The sequence below is a fragment of the Serinus canaria genome, chromosome 9 (assembly GCF_022539315.1).
Source record: "Serinus canaria isolate serCan28SL12 chromosome 9, serCan2020, whole genome shotgun sequence".
Taxonomy (NCBI): domain Eukaryota; kingdom Metazoa; phylum Chordata; class Aves; order Passeriformes; family Fringillidae; genus Serinus; species Serinus canaria.
This window is the reverse complement of record NC_066323.1, coordinates 11334125-11352520: the sequence shown is the minus strand read 5'-3', so window position 1 is coordinate 11352520 and position 18396 is coordinate 11334125. Positions and strand designations below refer to the sequence as shown.

The 18396-nt window shown below is 45.4% G+C and overlaps 1 protein-coding gene across 1 annotated transcript in view; it reads left to right on the top strand.

Annotated features, from left to right (window-relative positions):
* Positions 1-3566: 3566 nt before the first annotated feature.
* Positions 3567-18396, top strand: part of FGF12 (fibroblast growth factor 12) — a 216725-nt gene continuing 201895 nt past the window's right edge. Inside the window, exons 1-2 of the mRNA XM_030227033.2 lie at positions 3567-3614; positions 3720-3860. Of these exons, the coding sequence (XP_030082893.1) occupies positions 3848-3860 (13 nt within the window). The 5' untranslated portion in view covers positions 3567-3614; positions 3720-3847. The remainder of the gene's footprint in view (positions 3615-3719; positions 3861-18396) is intronic.

The window sequence follows — 18396 nt, the reverse complement described above, 5'->3', positions numbered from 1 at the left end:
ATGTATGATCATCATGTGGCCTTACAATCTGCAGCTATGCCAACATGGCCACTTGCCTTTATCCTGTCTGTGGTCAGGGCTGTTTCTAAGCCAGCAGCTTATGGGGAGGTGCAAGGGCAGGCAGTGGGCTCTGCCCAGCATCCACCATCAAGGTGGGGGGCAGCAGGCCCCTCAGGGGCTGAAGGCTCAGCAAACATTTCTATTTCTGTCTGGAGCAGCCAAGCTGAGTCCTTGCTGTTCCCTCTCATCTTTACAGGCTGAACTCTTTGTCAAGCAGAACCTTGCCACCACCAGTAGGACCTTCCACATTGTCCTGCCACCCCTGGGAAGAGGGGGCAGCTCTCTGCTGTGCAGAGTGAGTCAGTCTGGTGGAGTGGGCAGGTCCTCAGCAGCACAGGCTGAGCAAAAGCTCTGCTGATCAAACAACAGGGCAGGTGGCCATGAAGAAGCCTTGTGTTTGCAGCCCCACAAAACCACTCAGGACTAAGATCAAGAGGGAGTAACTCTGCCTTTCCCAAATAGCCATCTCCTTGCCACAAAAGGGGCCAAGGATATGCTGAGGCATTTTGGGAGAGCAGAGGCTGCACAAGGTGGTTTGTACTTGGGTTGAGTTGTTTGTTGATTGTACTGTGCTTCCAGCTTATTCCCAAAGCTTGAGCATGTGAAGGAAGCAGCCCTGGCAGCCCTGTGAGCTCAATACAGCACAGCAGTGCTTCAAAGGTGGTCCTTCCATCTTGGCTGAAGGGTGTGAGTAGGAAGGATTCCAGGCTCAGCACATCTGCACCTCCCAAGTGCTGCAATGCTTTCTCTTGCTGTGGTTTGGGGAAGAACTTGATGCACTACTGAGATGTCATTAATGCGTGTGGTGTTATTTGATACGTGATACTTGCAAAGCCAGAGTAGGCTCAGACTTTCCTGAGGGACTAAAAGAGAAATAGTGATCTAACTTGAGCTGGTCCAGCTTGCTTGAAACTTTAATGCAGGATGTACTTTAATGTAGAATGGAGCACAGGCAATATTATATTTCTACTGATAAGTAATTTGAAAGACGACCTGTAAATGGCAAGGGAGGGAAAATAGTCACTGGATTTATTCCCTTGAATTTGTTTCTTTGCATTGAGGAGAGAAGCCTTGAAGGAGCAAAAGGAGGGACTTCTCTCTTCAAGCTGGTTTTTTAAGAACATGAATCTTAAGGCCTTGTGATGGTTTCATGATTTGGAATTGAAATTGCGATGTCCCAGATGTGACCCAGAAAGCTCTGATAAACTGTGATTGAAAACTGAATGTGTGGATTAGTGGGTTTGGATGTTCTGTTTATGTTTCTACCCTCTGTTACCTCAAAGGAAGAAATGCTTCACATCTCAAAAACAAAACAAAAAAATAAATATTAGTTTTGCCTGGCTCTCCAAAAGTGAGACCTCTGAGCAGCTAATTCATGTCCCCCTCCTTTGACAGGACCTCCAAAAAAACCCCAAACCTCAACCTATCTTTGCCAGTGAGGAGCATATTATGGCTGATCCTGTCAGGACGTTGGAAAAATACATTTCTTATATTTGGGAAACTCGGTCTTCATGTATTGTGCTGACAGGCAGTGGGGCTCAGCTTGATGCCTTCAGCTAGGAACTGCTGCCCAGCTTTCTCAGTGAAGCTGAGTTATTGATGGCTGTTAGCTTTCCAGGGAGTGCCCAGCCTTGAAATGAGGCTCTTAGCTCATTGCTCCAGTGCCTGCTATTACCAATGGTGCCTCAGATTGTGCTCTTGGTAAAGAGCCTGGCTGTACCTTAAAGGTTAGGGTGTTTCTTTCCCTTCTCTTCTATCTGTTGAAAGTTCTTCTTGAACTTGGATGCTAGGAACTTTATTGTCCTTTGAGATTTTGCCTGATTTTAATCTGTGGGAGTTGATAACTTGAGTCCAAGAGTTATAAAAGACTGGCTGAGGAGTTGTGGAGCACTCTCATGTGTAATTTGATTGTATTTTGAAATGTTAGTGAGGACTAATAGACATTGTATGAGTCATTGTTTCATTGCTTTTCAGAAAAAGCACATAGATTGACCCTGGAAGTGTAGTTGAGTCCATCTGGCATTGATGGTGGGTAAAGATATAGCAACAGGGAAATAGAATCCCACATCAGTCAAAGAAAGAATTGATGATTTGACTAGAAGGACACAGTGAATGTCTGTTGCTTCTTCAGTTTCTGTTTCATCAGTTCTCTATAGCACAGTTTGACTCACAGCTTGCCCACAGTACCTGACTATTCAGTCCTGAAATTAAAAAACCCCTAATGTCATTCTTCACAACAGTGTAGGACCTAATAAATGGATAGGAGCCAGTTAAAATGTGAATTTTATGTGCTGGGTCTTCATCCTGGGCTGTTTCTAGTCGATTTTTTTTTTTTCCCACTAATAGGCCATCTCTAACTTAAGTTCCCTGACACCTTGTGGGGTGGCAGCTGAGATTGGAGCAGGTGTTGCTGAGCTGCCTGGGCTGTGTGCTTAGGGGGAATGACGTGTGCAGTCTCCATAACCAAATTGGCTTTGGGATGTGAATGCCCATAGGAAGTGCCTGCAGGAGGGTTTGCAGTAGCTCAGAATGAGAGCCCATGTAATTACTGAGTGTTTTGCCAGTCCTAGGTAAGAGGGGAAGATATGAACACCAGGATCTATACAGGAACAGTAAACGAGAGGAGTTACTGCTCCTGTATTTAGAAACTTACATCGTGCTGGAGCCATCTATCCTCTATTTGTGTAGCTCCCAGGTTGCCATGAGCTGCTTTTTCAGTAGCACAAATCATAAACACAGAACTGGGTTTTACCATCCCCATTGCACAAAAGTTAAAAATCTGAAAAAAACCATTAAGAGGTAATTCCAGTGTGGAGAAACTTTCTAACAGGGATGAATTCTTTGTTCTCCATAAAAAAAGTGACTTGATCCTGGTATGAATGTTTTATCAACTTATTAGCAGGGGACTGCTTATTTTATTAATGAGTTGGAGGATGAGTGAAATCCAGTGTCTGGATGCAAAGGTGGAAAAGCATAAACTGGCCATGAGGTGGATGTTTTATGAATCAGCATAATTAATCTTGAAACAACATATCCAGGGAAGGCCTGAACCTGAGACTGGGCATCTCCTGAGAGAGCCTCTCCGAGTCTGCAGGTGTGCGGGCTCAGCCTGGCGCGCAGGACCCAGGGAGGCTGCGGGCGAGCGGAGCGGGCTCCCTGACCCACCCGGCTTGGGAGTTGTGGTCTGGGGGTTTGCGGGGCACCCGCGGGACCGGCGGCGCTCCCGCAGCACCGGGGCCGTCGGCGCACGGCTGCGGGGTCCCGGTCTGGCCCGGGGGCTCCCGCCGGCGCCGTCCCGCCGCTGTCCGTGCCAGCGCTGAGCACCCGAGCGCTGCCGCTCTCCGTGCGCGGCCGGGGCGGCGCGGCCGGAGCCGGTGCCTGAGCCGCGCTCGGTGCGCGGCGCGGATCCCGCAGCCGGGCCCGGCGGTGCCGCGGTGCGGGGGCGGGGCGCGGGCGGGGCGCGCATGCGGGCGGTGCCAGGCAGCGCGGCGGGCCGCGGAGCCACTCGCCCCCGCAGCACCGCTCGGCCAGGGACAGCTCCCGCCGGCGCCCAGGTAACGCGCGCTGCCCCCGCGCCGCGCCCCGCTCCGCTCCCCGCGCCGCGGGGCTGGGGGGCCCGGCCGCTCACGCCGTCCCCCCCGCCGCTTGCTTGCTTGCAGCTCCGAGGCTGTGACAGCGCCGTCCCCACCGCGGAGCGAGGCAGCGGCGGCCGGCTCTGCCCGCCGGGCTCTCGGCTGAGGAGGGTGCGCGTCTTCCCGCAACTTCCCGGCGCTCGCAAGGCTCCGCGATGGAAGGGAAAGGTGGGTCGGGCGCGGGGGGGCGGCGGCGAAAGGACCGCAGTGGCCGGGCTGGTGCGGGGCCGGGCGGCCGAGGCTGCCGCTGTGCTGGGGACATTGCAGCACCGGCGGGGAGCGGGCGGCAGGCGCGTCCCTGCGATCCCGCGGGCTGCTCGGCCCGCTGCCGATGGAGGGAGGGGAAAGGTGGCTGGTTTTGTAAATTTATTTTCCTTTAGGGCGAGACAGATGTTAGCTGGTGATTTGTTTTCTTAATGCCAAGGATTTGCATAATAAATATGAGGTCTGTCCCATGTTTTTTAGCCAGTCAGCAATGGGGAGGTTTTTAACCGATGAAAAGCGTTTTATGATTAGAATGGGTTTAAAAAAAAAAAAACTCCTTTTTCTTTTTTTCTGAAACGAGATCAGGGCTATAGAGCTCTGCCCTCGTTACATTGCATATTTAATACATCAGAACATCCTGATAGATTGGAAGAAATGCAATGAGTATTGTGCTATTGAACTATCCACCCTAGAAAGAGGAGATAATTAAATCTTGCCTGGCTAGCCTGTGTGTTTGCATACGGAGATATCACATCCACGTATATCCCTTCAGGTTGAGCATATGTGTTTTGTTTCCGTACAAAGCTGTGTGGTCCTGCACACTTATTTACCTATCCACCTCTACAATTGCATTGGAAATCAAACATTCAACTGGTACGTGAACTCAAAGCCTGTACGTGTTAATTGCCAATGAAGTACTGATGGTAAGTCAGTCCATGCAGAGGAAAAGCGAGTTGCCATTCCCACCCAATGTAGCTGCCAGCTCTCCTGTACAACACAAATCTGCGAGCAGTTTAATTGATAGTGATCAGGGCAGTGGGGCAATATGGACTATATTAATTCAAGGAAAATTATGGTAGACTTGTATAACACAATACTACATACCTTCCAGGGAGACGAGCAAGCTATATTTAAACCCCAGGTTTATTTTTGTAACTATCTTGTCAATCAGGGCTATAGTTCTCCTGTGTGGGAATATCTGATTATATGCTGATTAAGGAAGGGAAGCTATTTCAATCATATGGAGGCAGTATGTCCTATAAAGTACAGTTTCTTGTGGGCAGTGATCAATAAACATACCAGGGCTTGGGGAACACGTAAGTACCTCATAAGAAGGCGTATCTGTGAAGACTTCGCTTAAATTAAAAAGCTCGCAGCGGTCTTGTTAGCCCTAAAGATATTTTTTGTACTATCCATGCTGTGTTCACAGTTAACCTGAGATGGCCACCTTGGCCTTTTGAATGTCCTGTTGGTACTCGCCTTGATGAGAAACAAATAGACTGTGACTTTAGTATAACACACTGCGTGCCTTGTTATGCTTTACAGGGGCAGGCAAAAGGCTCTCCGTGGAACTTCAGATGGAGCTCGTGTAGCTGGAGGAGTTGTGCAGGGAGCAGGAAGGAAACACCTGCAATAAAACAAGGATCCAGGTAGCTGGTGGCAAAAGCACCTCCAGAAGGAGAGTTGCCCACCTCCTGTACTGTGCAAACAGTGACTGTTACGCTGCAGTTGCTGCCTGAATTGGCAGTGAGTGTCTGACGAGGCAGGTTTTGGGGCTGCTGGTACTTGTGTTTATGGGCTCCACAGCAGTCCATGTTTTTGGGTGCTTGGCTTTGGTGGAAGGGCTAGTGGGAATGAGGCAAGCCCAAGAGTCACTACTAATTTTGATTAAAAAAAAATTTGGACCGGTTTGCTGTTACTAGAGATTTTCCTTCATGGGGTAGAGGAAGGGAACAAATACTCTCTGGGTTTCCTCTATCTATGTAAAAAGAAGGGCTGTTGAGAGCAAACCCAGCAGAAATCAAGGTACCAAAATGGCACAGGTCCAAAGCAGGGATGGCCTTAAAGGAAATACACAAAGAACTTTGGCATCTCAATGAAGAAATGAGAAGGCAAAGGAAGTCTTCTCACGGCAGGGATCCAGCTGTGTTGGCACTAAGTAGTTTTTGTGACTTGGATAGTGTTGGAGTGGCACGAGAAGGCCTGTGGTGCACGGGTCTCACAGAGCAGTTTTGTGTAGGTGTACAGTGAGGCACAATGCTGGACATCTCCCCGGAGGAAAGGTATGAGCCAGACTAAACTCTTCACATCTTCAGCTTTGAGACTAATCCTGGATGGATTTGCAACTGCACAGCCTGACTATGCACTGGTTTACATTTTGCTTTCATTACTAACCAGGCCTCTGCATTGCGAGTCCTCTCTTAGGAGATTGCTTGCAGATGATGTTTCTCCAAAGTCATCTCTTGCTTTTTAAATGCTTCCTCCTGCAGCCTTTCTCCCACCTCTCCAGTCTTCCTCAGTGCAAATCTCAGAACATCTCCAACTCAGTGTTGTGCAGATACTGAGGAAGAGTGTGTGCTATATTAAGCAACATAAAGTCTGTTTGAGAAAACCTGCCGTCTGGTCCCAGAATTCAGCTATCCCTGATGAATGCTGTGGACATTTCTGCATAGGATTTGCCATCAGTAGAACTTGGTCGTCTGAATATGGCTGGGGCTGGTGCTTTGCAAAGCCTGCAGTCTGCAGTAAAAAATGGGCTAGAGAACCATCTCTGGCACTGCTTAGAGCAGCCATAACTGATTTCACTGGTTGGGCTTACTCATGAGAATGAGGGGAGAAAGACGTATTCTAGTTTTTGTCCAGTGGGAAGTGGGACTAAGGACTTTAGTGTTAGGACTCTAGCAGTAAGAGTACAAGCCAAGAGGGCTCTGTTGAGGTTTGAGGAGGTGGTGCAGCCTGTGCCATCTTCCAGCAGACAAAGCTGGCTAGAGCCAAACATCTCTATCTCCTCACCATGCCTAAAAAATAAATAACACTCTGTGGAGCTGCAAAGTTACCAACACATCTTGGTGATCTAAAAGTAGCATTTGGCCTCATCTAACTTACAGCTTCTCTGACTCTGTTCTGCACATTCACTGTCTCCAAACCTTTTGCAGAAGTAAGGAGCTTAAAAGTTGTAGCTGTTCCCAAAGCTCATTAGGCAGTGGGGGATGCAGGGCACCGTGGGTGAGAGCTCTGTTTTGCATCTGCTACCTGATCCCTGTTCTCTGAATCTCGCCACTACAGCAGTTCCTGTGGGCTGCAGCAGTAAGCGATACCACACCAGGCATCCCGGGAGCTGGGCTTTGCCAAAGCTAACAATAGTTAATGTGGAGGTTAAAGAATGCTTGGTCACTTGCCAGATTCTTCAGTCACAGTTAGAAAGATGCTTAGCAGAGGAAGGAACGTCATGCAGCGATGTTCAGACTCAGAGGCTGGAAAAGAAATCAGCTGAACAAGAGTCAAGCTGCACAGTGTGGAATAGATCCCTGGCTTCTGGATGGAGTAGAGAGGGACTGCAGGCTAGCCTTGCTGCAGGGAGAGCTCCCCTCCTCTGAAGGTGCAATATCCTTTTCTGTACTCCTGAAAACACAGAAATCATTCTCCCTTACTGCTAGAAAACACAGATTACTACTTTTATCTTGCCTGAGATGGGGATTAGGGTCTTGATGTGTCAGTGTTGAATAGGGGCAGGGCTAGGCTGCCTGTCTGAACCTTCCCTAGAGGCTCAGCCAGTTCTTGGTGCTCTCTGCTATCCCTGGATGTCAGTGCTGGGCACTGGTGGCTCTGGGGTGGCTGGGCAGGCTGCCTTCAGCACAGGATGCATGCTGTTAGCTAGGAAATACGGCAGGGCTTGTTCTTGTCAGCTGCTCTGTGGGGATGGCAGAGCTAAGGCATGTTAGCTGAGATGCTCTTGTCAGTCCCCTGAGCCATGGTCCTGCCCTGCTGGAGAGACATTCTCCATGCAGTAGGTCTGCCCATAGGACCCTCATCCTTGTGCTGTGTGGGAGAAGCCAGGGAACCTGTCCTTACACTCTCTTCTGCTCAGGGTCCCAAAGCAGCAGGGCTTTGAGGAGATGTCTGCAGAGGACATCTCTGCAGTGTGACTGTCCTAGGCAGATGCTGCCACAGTAGTGCTACCTGAGTCATGTTCTCTTCCCAGTCACAAAGCTGGGAGCAGGATTTTTTGCCTTTTTTTTTTTTTTTGTAGGAAAGCTGCAATGCTGCTGTTCAGACATGGGATGTTCAGGCCTTTAAGTGGAAGGCCTTAAGCAGTAAGATCCCATTTACTCAGGGCACAGAGTTCCCCTTCCTGGGACTGGCAAACAGGTCTGAGCTCTTTGCATTTTGCTGTCTTGTGGATATGAGACTGGGCAGAATGGTTTGATCCATCTTGTCCCACCAGAGGTGCTCTGAAGCCTCCTTGGCCAGCCCCAGCATTGTGGGCCTGCTTCTTCTGTGCAGGTGCCTGTATGCTATGCTTGTAAAGGACAGAATCTTCACCTTCAAAAACTTGTGATCAAAACCCAACAAGAGCCAGTGAATGTTAGGATTGAAGACATACTTTGTGGACAAGGTGAGAGAGGGTGGCAAGTGAGAACATGCAGTTCTGGAGGTTACTGTGCACTGTTCCCACCTTTGTGGCTTTCTTCAACAATCAAAGGAAAGATCTTAAAGATCCAAGACATAGTTCACGTCCTGAAGCTGTCTGAGATGCTCATGTCAAACTGTACCCCATAATACACCTTCCTGACCTGTCCTGTGTTGGCTGGAGGCGAGTCTGCAGCGCATACTGTCACATGTGTGTTGGAGGAGTGCAGATTGCTTTGGGCAAGTCTGGGTCCCACAAGACACCTTAGGTGCTTGTTTGTAATGCAAACAAAATAGTGGCACTGTTACTTTTGTTATGAAACTGTTTACTTTTTGGGGGAGTGCTTGCATCTCTGTCAAGATGGTCAGAGGCTTCTTGAGCAGTGCATTTTGCACAGAGGAGGCAGCTCCATGTTCTCAGCCTTTTGCAGTGATGTGCTGTGTGAGATCCAGGGCATGTCACTGAGGCCAGCAGTTCTTAAACTGGCTGCTTGAAGTTTGACACAGGGAAGTATATTGGGGGAGGTAAATAAATGGCCTAATCTTTTTTTGCTTGCTCCCCCATGCCCCAGGCTGTGCATTTCAATGTAGGTACAGCTTTCTGTATAGCAGGGGAGCACTTTGATTGCCTGACCTTATCACCTTATCCCTGGGGCTGGAGTGGGGTGCTGTGAAAGATTACTTTGGTGCTGTGCTTCAGACTCCACCAAAAGAGGAGTGGAATGTCAGGCACTAAGTTAGCACTGCAGTCTTGCTTTTCTTTAATGCATTTCAGAAAGGGAGAGAAATGTCTGTTCCCATGGCTTTAGAAATTACATTAAATTCAACACAAATATGACTGTCCTGGGAGGGCTCAAAGATAAGAGCTTGAGCTGCTGTGTGGCTCTTGCAAAATGAGCCAACCTTGGCTATTTGCTGCCACCTAGAAGAGCAGGTAGGAGTCCAGTACCTTTATTAACCATCATTTGATAGCTGCTGAAATACTGTGGGTGGGCATCTGCAGCTTCTGAGTGAGAAGGGTGATCCAAGCCAATCTGATGCTGAGGGAAGTAGATATGGTACCCCAGGAAGCATCTGTGCTCTAAGAGGCCTCTAACATGCTCAAGCAGGTAATTAAGGGGGAAAAGTGGCCATGCTCATAGTCCTCCATACCCACAACCCACCATGTTACTAAACAAAGGTGGGAGGAGGATCCTAATAATAGTCTTAAGTCTTATAAAAATTGATGCAGGACTTGGTTATCAGGCTCTTATGAAAATACGCAAATCCTTCAACCCCTTTCCACAAGTTACATGGGAACTGTGGATGTTGCTTTTGGACTGAATGAAATGCGAGAGTAATTGAAAGTAATTTTCTTTAATGCATTCAAATGCATTCAGTTGTTCTGACATACCATTTATACCCAGAGTGGCTGGAGGCATAATCTGTGGATACTTTGATTAATGACCTGCATACAGCTGTTTCATCCCTAGGTCACACGTGGTCCAGAAATTTTTAAAGTGTGATTTTTTTTTTTTTTTTTGGGTAAGCTTCTTTTTTTTTTGAGGCTTAGCCTACCAGAAGATTTTTCTTATTTGCTCTTATCTTTCCCTCTCTATCTACTCAGCTATTCAAATCTTGTCTGAATTGCACTCATTTCTAACGTGCCATAAAACTTGATATGCAAGAGCTAGTTATTTAGGGAGAATTGCAGAAACTATTTTAGTCTGTGTGTTTTGACCTATAAATGAGGTAACATTATTAATTTTTACATGCAAATCATGGTGTTTATTAGCATGGTAAAAGGCAATTTGACAATGAAAAATATTCCTGATGGGTATAGTAATTAATGCTTTCACTCAAATTGTAAAGACTTTAATAATGCTGTTATGCTTAAAATGATTGAAGAAAAAGTTGACTATTTTCCTGTCAGTGATACAAGGATGTTTCCTTTTAATATAACTCCTGTATCCCTGCTTTTTCGAAGTGCTCTTTATAGTCAATAAGACTACAAATCACCAGGCTAATTCATTGAGTTTCTTCTCCCAGGTCTCGGGTTTGGATGAACCTTTTGATTCGATACTTCTGTGGCCATGCACATTGAAAGCTCTGGCTTTTCTCTTCAGATTGAATTAAACCATTTATGGTGTCGTCATGTTTCAGTAGGGATCTTGTGGCTGGAGATGATGGCTGCTCCGTGGAGCGCCGGAGCGATCCTGCGGCGCGCCGCGCGGCCGAGGGAGGCTGTGTGTGCATCAGGATGTGCACTTGGAGGAGAGAAGCAAGGCGTTTCTGCTTGCTATTTTTAATAGCATGTGCAAAGCAAGAAATCAGGGAAGCATGGAACAGCATTTCTAATTTGGAAAGCTGTTTTTTTTTTTCTCTTGAGCTGTGCTTCTTCCTTCTGTGTTTCATCCCCCCACTGGCGGCTGGCTTAAGGCTGGCTTTATCTGCCATCAGCCTTCAGTAGGTAAGGTTAATTTGCTGAATGTAGCTACTTGGATTTTCTTCATAAATCCTCCAGAAGTGCTGAATGTCTTGTTGGTATAATGAGGGAAAGTTGCCTTCCTTCTCAGTCACTGGGAATGTATTATTAATGCAAAAACACTTTCCTAGCATTTAATGCTGTTTCCAAAAGAGGCTGACAAGCAGGAAGGCCTCTTCATGTTGACCGAGGCCCATCTGGTCACTGAGAGTTGTGTGCAATGCTTACTCCAATGCAAAGTGCTATCATTGGTTATTTTTCTCTCCAAGTCCAGGCAGAGAAGTAGGATGGGTGTGCTTGAGTGTTGTGCTACCACTATGCAAGCAAATGTGGAACTGGAGACCCTGAGGGATCTTCAGTTGATGTTGGTCTCCAACATGACCTCACTGAGGAGCTGGAACTCTGGTTCCAGATTCTGGACCTTGCCTCTTCCTCCTCTCGCTGGCACTCTGGTCTCTACTTATCATTTCTGTGTTCATCATTACTTGGGACACTGAGGAGTAGGATCCAGATGTGGTGGTGGTTGTTTGGCTGTGATTTGTTTGGGGTGGAGTGGAATTACAGGTGTCTGTGTAGTTTGAAAGATCAAGCCTGTATGAAATTGAGCGGAGTGAAATAAAGTTCTTCTTTGAAGGACAGCCCTCAGCTTCATCCTTTATTGATGCGTAGTCCTGAACATACATTTTGGGGGAGCACTTCAGTGAGTATGAAACTTGTTACAAATATTTTGCAACAGTGGTTTTAGATAAGAAACAAACACCAACATGTTCCACATATTCAGAATTATTGTTTCATCATAGATATTATTTTAGAGTCAGTTTAGTTTTCTGAATTTTTTTCAAGGGGAGCACACAGAGTATGAATTCATTCTCTTCTTGAGAATCTTTGCACACACCGTGATGCAAAATGTTCTGTGATGCAGAAATGTTCATTCCTCTGCCCCTTTAGAATGCCTCTGAATTCAGTCTTATACTAGTGGCTCTACCATACTGTAAGTGACGGGAATGGCAGTAATGCCAAAATGAGGAAAAATGTAGAATCCAGCACCTTCCAGTAAATGGAGGGGGAAAAAAAGTTAATTATACATGAAGGGAGACTTGGATTTCCTAATTTGATACTAACAAGCCATTGCAGCATAACTGGGTTGACAGTAGAATAAGCTTCCTCAGCAAGACCTGCTTTTTATAATATTTCCAGCTTATTTGATCTCTTTGAAGGCTGAATCTGAGCTCATGAGATATTTTCTGGCCTTGAATTCACATTCCCTTTTATTGACCAGTGCTCCTGGTATTCTGAGACTGCCCGTTAACCGGTGGCATACATTATCAAATAATTGCATTGACAAAGTCATCTGTTAATTTTTAAACTTGTTATTCCTATCAGTGTGCCCCAGTGGAGAAATATCATACTGCAAATTATAGCCATTTTGTTGCAATATGAGAAGTGCTGGGGGGATCAGCAGAGAAGTTTAAAAATTACTGTCTTGAGTCTCCTCTTCCAGTCAAGATTTTAAATGAAGTGCGTGGAGCTGTTCTTCATTTGCAGTGGTGTAGGTAAATGCCTCATTTGGTCAGCAGGCAAAGGCCAGGTCTCTAATGCCTTAGTGAACTGAAAACAAAGGAAATAATACTGATGATATGGTCTAAGACCTATTTAGACCTCAACTATTAACTACTGAAGAAGTAGCAAAGGCTTGAAGAAGTAATTTTATATTGGTTCAAGGGGATGGTAAGCTAACAAACATTTGTGGCTTATTTACTTTTTACTTTCTTCCATCCACTTTGAAGGCAATTTACTTTATTGGTACAAATTATATAGCTTTGAGGCATTTGTGCTAGCAGCTGCTATTAAAATTGCTCTGTGGCATCACTGAAGGGGTATTGGGGACAGCTAAAGGTGATAGGAAAACTTTATCATCAGAAGGCATGAAAAGACACTTTATTATTAGAAATCTGCAGTTCTTATGGAAACAATGGTGGACCTAAGACCTCACTGGCCTTTAGGAATCTTCTCTTACACTGTTGGTGAACTATGAATAGTACACTCTGGAGAACCATATCTATAAACAGTGGTTACAGAAAGAAAGACAATAATTGAATTATTTTTCTCCAAGTTTCCTAGAGCTTCTACACAGCCTCCCAGGATTTTCCTGGGAGAACCATGTCTCTCTCTGTTCAGAGGATATGTAATTACAACAATGTGGTATCTTCAAAAGTCAGATTATCCACCCCATCTTAAAAATGACTATGAATTACACTTACAGCAAATGGCTCTGTGCTGAGACATGTCTCTGCCATTGCTACTAAACATAGTGCTGGATATCTAGATTTACCTGTCAGTTTTATTTGCATGATTCATCTCTCAGTAACATGCATTGCAGGTTCTCAGACCTAAACGGTGCTTTCAGTGCATTCCCCTCTCAAAAAATATCAACATCCAGGAACAGCAAGACTTGGTGGGGTTTTTTGTTTATTTCTTTAAAAAAGGGAAAATAAAGGCACTAGGGATGAATTTCCCACCTCCTTTGATTAGAAGGTTCCCAGAAATAGTGAGGACAAGCCTGACATACTAAAGCATACAGCCGTGGGCAGTATACAAAGAACGGAGTGTGTTTAAAATCTTATTTAGAGTGAGAAAATACTGATTTTGGTTAAATTGTCCCTTCTGTGGCACCTTCCTAAGGTTGATGACAGCAGAATTGAGTGCAGAATTCAGCCTTATGCTCTGCTGTCTGTGAAAGTGAGACCAGGGCATTGAGGCTGATGCTGAGCTTTGCATGCAAGGGGATCTTCTAGTGCAAGCAGTGCTCTGTGCTGTGCTAGTCAGCCAGACAGGGGATTTTTGGGTGGATGGCCTATTACAGACATACTGCTGTAAATATGAAAACACAGGCAGGTCCTTTTTTATGTAAAGGTTTTCAGGAGCAGTGAATCCAGAAGAGTCTCACTGAATCTCAGCCCTGTTAAAGCTGGCATCACCACCACTGAAATGCATTTATGCTCATGTGAAGCATGAGTTTATGCTCAGTAATCTCAAAGGTAGGGCTGTTACTGTATTCCTGAAGTCAGCTTTATCACCCAGAAGCTGCTTGGTGATTTGGTAATCCAAACCAAACAGAGCATGTCCTGACTGTGGCTCCAGCTGATTTTGAAAGTAGCTGTGGTGGGCAATTGGCTTGGAGAAAATTAGCACCATGTAGGTGGATATCTCCCACCTCAGTCCCTCCCTGGTACCTTCAGGTCAGTTCTGTAAGTTGGCTTTGCCTTGGAGCCTGCTCATGGCACCCAGCAGATGTGCTTGGGTCTCCATCCTGTTTCCTCACTTTGAGAGCTTTGTCCTCTGAGCTTTCCCTGCCTGTGGACAGTCCCTCTCCTCAGTGTCTGGGACAGCAGCCTTAGGGGGAGTCGGTGTTCTAGCAAAGCTAAAGGCAGGACATTTTGGGCTGTCTCTCAGGAACACTGAAGTTGAGCATCTGCCTCTTCTCCCTTCTGTTTGTAATGGAGCTGCCTAAAAATCAGATCTATTTTGCAGAAAATCCAATTTTCTGAAGTTTCTGTGCTACACTGGATCAGACCCAATATTTCCCTTACCATCCAGGCCAGTCAAGGGCTGCCTGGACTCTGCACTTTCTGATGGATTTTGCCTTAGATTCACAACAGTTTGTCAGCACCTGTGGTAGTATAAACAGCACAAATGACAGTGAACTCATGTTTGTAAGCTAAACATTTTTACTGTGTGCTGTTTTTGGAAGGAGGTATCACAATAGCCAACTCTCACAGATTTCTGAGGGATTGGGGATTTCATGGGATGCTTTTAAGGCCTTTCCAGGTGGAGGTACATATGGACCATAAAGCTTTATCACTGTTTTTAGCCTTTGTACTATTTCCCTAATCAACTTTAAACATCTTCTATCTATTGAAGTATGGAGCTTGAGTTGTTGGGAAAAGTGGTTATTTCTAGGTTTCCATTTGAACTTCTTTTGTAAAAGAGACATGGTGCTATTTTCCAGAAAGGAGAGATATGTAATCAGAAAAGCCTGTGTATTCTTCTCTTCAAAAATACTGATTTTCAGTTCTAAATAACATACTAGTTTGAAGTTGTTTTGAAATTTTTTCCTTTGGGGGTAAACTATTATTTACTTTTATTTTACTGTTATTAATACTATTAACAAATAGTAATGGGTTATTGAAAGTTTAAAACTTACTTTTTTCCCAGGGTTTCCCAGGACAGTTCAACAGAACTGGTCTCCAAATTGCAAGTGTTACAATTGACTGTATTATATATTTCTGTGCAGAATGTCCCAGCTGCAAATGTTCTGCCCATTGTTTGCCAATGGTTAGTGGCTCAAATGTCATGCAAGGCCATGTGAAACAGTTTAGTTCCATGAAGATGTGACCTCATCTGGATAGATTATCTTGTAGCTTTACCAAAAAAGCACCATTCAAACCATGTTGTGCTGTCTTGGTTTATGAACTATGTGGCTTTCACCCCGTGTCCCAGAACAGCCCCAGCTGGCACTGATGGCTATGGACTCCATATATTTATAGTGGTGCTGCTTGGTCCCAGAAACAGTGACCAAGGTGGCCATCAGCCAGTGGCTGCTGAATGCCCTGAGTGTCATGAATTGAAAATCTCATGTACCTCCTTGAGGGGAAAATACAATCAGCTTGTCTCTAATTATGACCCCAGATAATGATGGAGCAGTCCAGAAATATCACAACATGGGCAGTGAACTCAGTGAACTTCCTTGATACAAGACAAACCTGGATGGGTCTGATATTGGATCCTTCTTTTTTGCTGAAAGACATATTGGACTGTCAGTTCTGTTCCTGGAAGGGCTAATTACAGCTACATGAGGCAATAAATCAGCTCCTGCTCCTCTGGAAAAGAAACCCCTTGGCTCTCAGCTCAACCCATGCTGGCAAAAAAGTGTGGGGATGGAGAGCCAGAGTTTTACACAGCTGTGCCAAGTTCAGTGCACCAGTTTTTAAATCCCCTGGGTTTAGCCCCTTATGTCTGTATTCCATAGAGAAAGAATGGCTGCAGAACTCTGGTTAGTGGAGCTGCTGTGCATGGGGACTGACTTTGGCTCTGGACTGAAGTCTGGGGCTGTCTGGACAGTACGTGTTGATGTGTGCTCGGGGGTTGAGGTTTTCATTTTCTTATGTAGGAGTAATATCAGGAGCCCAGTGTGGCTTTAGTGTGAGATCAGTGCTGATCTGACACCTTGCCTGGGCAGCATTTACAATTTGGGAGTGGTTGGATCCAGCTCTTGATGTTGTGTTGTTGGCCAGAAAGCTCAGAACTTTGGAAAGATCATCTTTACAGTCATAAGGAAGAGGATAGCACAGAGCAGCAGGACTCCTGGGTTAAATCCTGACTCTGAATTGTAAAAATTGTTGAAATTGCTTTTAAATCTTTAGTGCTGCTCAGTGGAATGAAGACTGGTGCATAATGCAGCCCTGGAACCAAGGCACTGATGTTTTGTTTTCTCCTGCTAATCCAAAAGGTTTTGAGCTATTACAGTAGTAAAGCACATGTTCACCCCCAGCCTAGTGGGGTGATGTTGGCTTCCCTCTGTACCTTTTTCTGAATTCATAGCTCACAGCTGTTCTCTGAAACATCTCAGATGAGTTTGAACTAGAGAGGATGCATCCCACACCAGCTGCCATCATGACTAGCAAAGTTAAAGTTTACTACTTATTTCTTGGATGATGAATCCCAATAGCTTTTCATCACTTCAGACACAAACAGAGAGCAGTGTTCAGTAACTGTGGGTAAGATCATAGTGTTGAGCCTGGAGGCATTGCAGTGGGGCTGCAGCAGCCTACATGGTGGTTGAAGGTTGTAGAAAGAGCTGTTTCAGACAAGGATGCCAGGAAACCTCTGGTTTTTTAGCTTTTTTTCCTTCCAGGTGATCACTATTGTAACATCTTGTATTCTGTGGGGTTTTTCTTAGCTGTCATCAAGGCCTGTATGTTTAGGCAGTCACCTGAGGTGGGTCTCATGGGGTGGTAATATCCCTGCTGTGCCTCAGCCCTAATCTTGTCCCTAGTAAAGGTGGTGATGCAGAGGCACTAGGAAAACATGGGGTCTGAGAAGTGTTCCTGTAAGTCTCCTGTGTTCTCTAGGCTGATCTGGGCTCTCACAGAAGGACACCCTTACAGAAAGACAGATGAAGGGACAGAAGTAGCAGTCCTCATAGCTGTCCCTTTCTGTTACAATTGCTAATCACCTGGCATTTCATAACATCTTTTTCTCCTCCTGTGCTGCCAGCTCCAATACCTGCTGTACAGTCTTGCAGTCATTGGGGTGGCAGAAGATTGCAGTCCCATAATTGTGTTACAGCTGGTTTGCTGTGAGCCTGGCAGATGAAAATTCCCTTGACTGGTGGATGAAGTTAGGAGCGCGTGTGACCAAACGCTGTGTGCGTCACTGCCCTCTTCACGTTTGGTCCTGCACCTGTGATGTTCCCATTAACCAGGACTGAAGCACTTGTTCATTTGTTTGCACCATTTTTCAGGGTACACTAGACTTCTGTGTAAAAGACATTGCTAATATTTTTCCTACTAGAAAGAGCCAATTGATAGGTTCTTCCTGGTGGGACTGAAATCCTTGGGATAAGAGAGAGTTCCTCTTACATAAAACATTTAATGCTTTAAAATATCAGTGAATTTTTATAGAGCTATGAAAATGTTATAGATTGTGGATATAATCACTCTTAATTTTAAAATCTGCATGTTTTATGAAATAATTATAGTGACCATATTTTAAGTTTTAAATAGTGTAGTTGATTTGGCTTAATAATCTGTAAAGGTTCTATGCACAGTAAATCTAATTTTTCATGCAGAAAAAGATCTTTAAAGACAAATATTTGAAGTAATAGAAAAGTTAACATAGAGAAATTATGTGGAAGAACATTATTCTTTGGGTAATTGTTTCCTTTTCTTATGGCTCTTTGCTGGAGGTGGGTCTGTGTGCTTCTAACAGGTGGCAATTTTTAATCACCTTTCTATGAAGGAAGGGGATGAAGACTTGTGCTGTTTTAATTTTGAGGTGTCTCAGGTTCTATTGGCTGTTTCTGTGGGTGATGGATGTATTTGGGACTGTTCAGAGAGGTCAGTGAGTCCATCTCACCAAACCCCGACAGGGGCACACCGCTCATAGTTATATGGAAGTGTAAAATGGCCATTGAGAGGCCCAATTCAATAAGCACCTGTATGGGTGGGTGCTTTTCCTGTATTTGTCTTGTCATGTTCCCTTTGACCTTTGCAGTCACCCCTGTCCTGGCACTCCCACCTGTGCCTGCAATAGAACTGGCACATCTCAAGCCAACATCTCAGACTCTTGTGCACCTTATGCTGCTGGTGCTGAAGCAAAGGTGCTGTAATGCTCCCTACCTGATACTGTCTGTTTGAATAATGTTGCTATTTCACCAATACAGGGTAGAACCCAAAGAACCCAAAATCTTTTTCTGAAAAAGATCCATTTTGTTTAGTTGCAAAGCCCTATCAGGAGCAAGCAATGGCAGCTCCTTATGGTGGTGGTGCAGCTCATCATGTAACTGTCCTGGGAGTTCAGCAGAAATATTGGCAAAGGCAAAGCCTTTCAGCTCTGGTAGAGACT